The sequence below is a fragment of the Sinocyclocheilus grahami genome, unplaced genomic scaffold (assembly GCF_001515645.1).
Source record: "Sinocyclocheilus grahami isolate Dianchi unplaced genomic scaffold, SAMN03320097.WGS_v1.1 scaffold36.1, whole genome shotgun sequence".
NCBI classification, from domain to species: Eukaryota; Metazoa; Chordata; class Actinopteri; order Cypriniformes; family Cyprinidae; genus Sinocyclocheilus; species Sinocyclocheilus grahami.
Window position 1 is genome coordinate 1662187 of NW_015505215.1, and position 6644 is coordinate 1668830.

Genomic DNA, 6644 nt, shown 5'->3' on the forward strand with positions numbered 1-6644 from the left:
GTATATATATATATATATATATATATATATATATATATATATATATATATATATATATATATATATAAACAATCATTCTGTATTGTAAGAACAAAAAAATAACCACATTGTAGTCAGCACCAACACTATAAATGTTGAAGATGAATCTGTACTGCTTAGCGTTTGTCTTTAAGGAGTGAAAAGCTTGATGCAGTGAGAAAACACATGGATGCAACTTTTATTACTCTTCTTATTGATGCTCAAGTTCAAGTGGGTACTGTAGTATAACAGCTTGTCTTAAGAAAGACGCTAAGAAAACGTAATGCAAATGGGGAAAAAAACAACCTGAATGTTTTCAAAATTGCTGGAAATGACAGTGTTTCCAGCTATAGGCAATCCCTGAAAGAAGCTAGATTAGTATACGCTATCAGAAAATAACCAGCATAATCACAGGTATCTGTTTAGCACAATGGCCAGATTAACTAGGAACCAGACATTTCTTGAACCTGATAACCCACTACAGTACAGCGGCGATTACTTTTCTCACCGAAAAGATAAAGAACATTAGAAAGAAAATTGCAACCAACTGTTGCCATACATCAGACATCATGATGATGCATCCTGCAGTTTCTGAACCGTTGTTAAATATCATTAACTTCTCCCTCTCTCTAGGACATGACCCTTCAAACTGGCAGTTTATACCTCCCTTACAGAAATTTGGCTTGCTGCAAGGGGTGTTACCCATTGAGCACCTCACTCTATTTTTCCACCTCAGAAACACTTGCGTTACAGAATATTCTTTCTAGACGCAGAAATGTTAGCTCATGCATTCATTACTTTGAGACCTGATTATTGTAATGCACTTCTGGCTGGATGCCCGATTGTTTCCATAAATAAGCTGCAGTTTGTTTAAAACACTGCAGCCAGAGTTCTAACCAGGTCCAGAAAATATGATCATATCAGTCCAATATTATCATTGCTGCACTAGTTACCTGTCAATACATTTACTTTAAAAGCTCTCAGTCACCAAGCCCCTCGCTCACTCTATTTTTCCACCTCAGAAACACTTGCGTTACAGAATATTCTTTCTAGACGCAGAAATGTTAGCTCATGCATTCATTACTTTGAGACCTGATTATTGTAATGCACTTCTGGCTGGATGCCCGATTGTTTCCATAAATAAGCTGCAGTTTGTTTAAAACACTGCAGCCAGAGTTCTAACCAGGTCCAGAAAATATGATCATATCAGTCCAATATTATAATTGCTGCACTAGTTACCTGTCAATACATTTACTTTAAAAGCTCTCAGTCACCAAGCCCCTCAATACCATACAGATCTCATGCCTTCTTATTAGTTTTCATGCCCAGATCCGCCACTAGCCTGCCATCAAACGCCAGTCACATCCAATGCCAGGTTCTTTCATATATTTTGCATACCATTCCTACTATTTACAGTACAAATAGTGTGATTTCTTATTTTATTAGTCATTATAATCATTACAATTATTAACTGTCACTAGATCATATCTGTTGGATCAAACTACATCAATCAAACTAAAATTACAAACATAAATACCAAACACAGAACACCCTAACAAATTGAATAATAACACAAAAGAATTACAACCAGTTGCATCATATTATAGGTCTTAAAATACCTCATTCTCACAGTAGAAGCAACACTATTTAAAATGTAATACAACTAATACTATTTTTGTTTTCTTGGCTGACCTAAATCAGATTTTTTTTTGTACTGGGAAAGACTCAGTTTACCTCAAAAGATTCTGCAAAATGTAACAATAATTACAGACAACAGGCTAGAGGAAAGGAAGCATGACCTTTTTGACTGGACAAAGTGAACATCATATTTAACTAAACAATGAACAAATATTTTGGGATTAATTTCCAGATCACTGATACACAAGTCTTTGCTTTGAAATTGCCAAGTGAACAGTTCTACTTCAGACTCTGCATTGATCCATTATTTCAGAGCACACTACTGCATCTCTCTGAGCAATGCATGTATCATCCGTTTGTGTGAACTTGTGATTTAACAAACTCTGAGAGAGTCCCACAGATTAACTTGAAAAGTGAGGGCGAGTATTTGTCATAGACTAACGGTTCCCTTGTGAGCGTGTGATGAATGAAATGGAAGCAGAGCTTCTGTGTTCAGAGTCACTAATGGTTGTTGCTGTTTGCACGGCTCTCACTATGGGCAGAAACTTTTTTTTCAGACTGATCAGAGCTGCTTTTCTGCAAGATTGTAGAAGGAGCTGTATATATATATTAGGAATAGGATATATTTTTAGGAAAGCTGTCATTAAAAACACACCACCATATGCAACCCATAGCAAAAAATCAATAGGCCTAAATAAATAACAATGATTTAACCAGAACACAGTGGTATCTGCATTTGCAATAATCAGTCCCTGTAACATTCAATGTTATAGAACCACTTTTTGTGAAGTATGTAAATGGGGAAATGAAATTGCTTGCAGGATTTTTTTGTTAAATGTATAATATGTATAAAATGTATATTCACACAGAGCAACCAGTCTGGTTTCAGAAGTGGACATTCAACCGAGACTGCCTTGCTCTCAGTTGTTGAAGCCCTAAGACTGGCAAGAGCAGATTCCAAATCTTCAATACTTATCTTGCTGGATCTGTCCGCTGCTTTTGACACAGCTAACCACCATATCCTCCTGTCAACCCTACTGGCAAAGGGCATCTCAGGAACCACACTCCAGTGGTTTGAGTCTTACCTATCAGATAGGTCCTTCAAAGTATCTTGGAGAGGTGAGGTGTCCAAATCGCAATATCTAACTACTGGGGTGCCTCAGGGCTCAGTTCTTGGACCACTTCTCTTCTCTGTCACCATGGCATCATTACGTTCTGTCATTCAGAAACCACTGCTATGCTGATGACACTCAACTCTACCTCTCATTCCATCCTGATGATCCGACGATAGCTGCTCGCATCTCAGCTTGTCTAACAGACATTTCTTGCTGGATGAAGGACCATCACCTTCATATATATATATATATATATATACACCTTGCTACGTGTACTGCGTTAGGCTAACCGAGACTTGTCATTTGCACTTATATATTGTTGCTCTTTTGTTAGCATGCTTTGTCCCAATGTTATGCCTGTCCGGCATTAGAAATAATCTTGTTAACAAATCGGCTTTGTTTAAACAGGTAGGGTAAGACTAGAGTCAACAGACATTATCTTCCTACTGAGCAACTATCCATTTGCCGTTTTGTCTGAATCGATTAAAACATCCTATTGCCAAAATAATTGTGTGATAGAGCACAGCAGAGGCATGTAACCTTCATTATGAGTATATTTGCTCCTCTTCAGGCACTCAGAACTGAATTGGATGAGACTGCATGTTAGACGAAATTCAATAACTCAGGATGACATGGTTTCATTATTCTTAATCACCCCTGTTCCATCTTGTTCGTTTAATTTTTCATTTCAGCATGGGGTTTGCAGTCATTGGTCCGAACAGTGGAAGTGTTTTTTTTTCAATAAGACAAATCATAAAACATGAGGACGGACAAGGGCGATGCCCATAGCCAAACCTGTTTGTGTTGCTCACTGGAGAGCAGAGATAAGACTGTTTAATTGCACTTTTTGTAGTCTTCCCTCCCACTGAATAATTTCTAGTTATAAGAAACCAGGCTGTTGATATGTCATTCTCCAAAAAGACAAGACATATTTAATCCACAAAGACAACAGATGCCTTGGTTTTCAAAAGATTGATCAGTTGTATCATGCAGTACAGCAATAATCTGAGGCAAAGAGCTATGACTGCTGCAAACTCAATGAAACATGAAAAGTTAAGGGATATTTCTGGAATTTCACACACTGACAGAAATGACAATCACCTACACAAATGCAAAACTACCCACAGGTCCAGAAGACAATGGCATAAGTGGCTCTACCCATGTAATATTTCACTGCGGTAAATGCAAAACACCCTTATCAAGCCCTCCGGCATCAGGCGACGGTTCTCTAATGCACCTGCTCAGCATAATCACTTAACATCAGGGCTAAACACACACACACACACACACACACACACACACACACACACACAGACAGACTAACACCATACCATCACTGTGATGAATCAAATTAGAGACATGGAACGCATTTCGTCCTCCACTAAACATAAGCTAGGATACATTTTTCAGATGTATCCTGTCATTCTAAAACTTGATCTGACATCGACATACCGCTATCTCACACTATGTGGTTTCACAAGGCCAATTTGTCTCCGAGGACAATGGCCAAACCATCCTCTGCTGGAAGGCGCATCTTAAGTCTGTACTATATGAAGTAAGATCAGATGTTTGGCCAGATAAAGAACAATGCACTGATTTTCCTGCAAAGAAACATGGGTAAATCCATCCACCCATCAAAATAAAAATGTTTTTGAGAAATAGAAACATCTATTTTGCTAAAAAAAAAGAAAAAAAGAAAAAAAAAAGTAATTGGAAATGCTACTAGAAATGCTAGTAAATGTAGGCATCACAAAATTATATTTATTATATTTTTACACATATATTTATATTATATATATATTATATATATAAAAAAATCTATTTCAAATAAATGCTATTCTGAACTTTTTATTCAACAAAAAATTCTGAAAAACATAAAAAATATATACTTTATTATCTCTCTTTTGAAGACTCCGGAAACCTTTGCAGGTGTTTTGAGTTGATTAGCTGATTGGCATGTCACCCTATTCTAATTTGTTGAGATAGTGAATTGGTGGGTTTTGTTAATTGTGAGCCAACATCATCACAATTAAAAGAACCAAAGACTTAAACTACTTCAGTCTGTATGCATTGAATTTATTTAATACACAAGTTTCACAATTTGAGTTGAATTACTGAAATAAATGAACTTTTCCATGACATTCTAATTTATTGAGATGTACCTGTATGATACGACATATCAAACAAGTGAATTAATCAGCAGATATTTGGCTATTTTGAAATGACCATGACTCTGACAAAGCACACATTGCCCTTATCAGGGTTACTGTATATATTCTTGTGAAAAGGAGCACTTTATGTTTCTTTTCTGTATTTTGACATACCTCTCGTCGCCTGGAGGCCCAACAGGTCTGTTTGATTTTCCACACCACTGCAGCTACCAGCAACAGCGACAGAAAACAGCTGTAGGATGAAGAAAAGAAAGGATGGAAAGATTAAATGATGTAGAATTTTCAGATATAGATATATATATATACACTGTGTCAGCTGGTAAGGTATTTGCTATACTGTTTATAATGCAATAGCTATCTGTGCTGTATTTTGACATACCTCTCGTCGCCTGGAGGCCCAACAGGTCTGTTTGATTTTCCACACCACTGCAGCTACCAGCAACAGCGACAGAAAACAGCTGTAGGATGAAGAAAAGAAAGGATGGAAAGATTAAATGATGTAGAATTTTCAGATATAGATATATATATACACTGTGTCAGCTGGTAAGGTATTTGCTATACTGTTTATAATGCAATAGCTATCTGTGGAACTATAAGGGATTTATCTAATTACAATTTAATACTGGAACTTTTGAAATTTTACTGTTTTGAGCATTTTAATTGATATGTTGATGTTAACTGATGTATTGATAATTTATTTGTTATGAATAAATGTCTCATTTGCATCCAAGTTCCAAATAAATAAATACAAATTATTCATTTGTAAAATAACAGAATTATGCAAAAACATGTATAACCATGTGGAGAAAATGATATTTTTATCTGAAATATTAGTATTACTATTAGCTTTATTTGCTTCGCTCTACCAAAGAGTGTTCTTTTCTGCTCTAAATGCCTCATCAGCATGCTTGAGTTATTTTGACGTATTAAAAGCAGTCCATGTGTCGAAGGTGCAAGGCAAGTGTGAGACAGGAAATGTTATTTTAGCTTTTTAAACGCTTAGCTTCTAAGAAATTGATTTTCATAAACACTTAGAAACGCATCTAGAGGACATAGTTGGATGCCTTAAATGGACACATATGTTGAATATGCATTATGATTGGATGAGATCGAAGCATCCTGGTTTTATTAGGGTAGAAATACTTAAAGTGTTCCTTCTTTTGTCACAATCTACAGCCAACCCCGAATGACTATGAATGTAGACCTTTTCCTGCAAGAAAATAACATTTCAAAAGACTTTTGTCTCATACCTTCATTGAAATGGAAAAATGCCACAACACACCACATTGCTAAAAATATTCAAATATATTTAATCAATATTACAGCAAAAATATTTATGTGGCACTTTGTTACTGTGATATTACATTAATCATACTGTGATATAAAATTTGGGTCATATCAGCCATCCCTTCTAATCACTAACATGCTAACATGTAACAATTACTTCATGTTTCTTTATTGCAACACTTGCCTCTCATCTCATATATCTTCATCTAGTGTTAAAAAGAAGCTTTGCACTATGAGCAAGAAGTGACAGATTTATGTTTATACCATTCAACAGATGTCAAATATGAACATTACCACTGGATAAAAACACTGGATTTTCAAAAACAACATCTTGTGAAACGATTGTTTAGTAATTATATATATATATATATATATATATATATATATATATATATATATATATATATATGTGTGT

At 35.5% G+C, this 6644-nt stretch overlaps 1 protein-coding gene across 1 annotated transcript in view; it reads right to left on the minus strand.

The window, feature by feature from the left end:
- Nucleotides 1-6644, minus strand: part of LOC107581546 (attractin-like protein 1) — a 133861-nt gene that overhangs the window by 32713 nt on the left and 94504 nt on the right. Inside the window, exon 25 of the mRNA XM_016267124.1 lies at nt 5322-5400. Within this exon, the coding sequence (XP_016122610.1) occupies nt 5322-5400 (79 nt within the window). The remainder of the gene's footprint in view (nt 1-5321; nt 5401-6644) is intronic.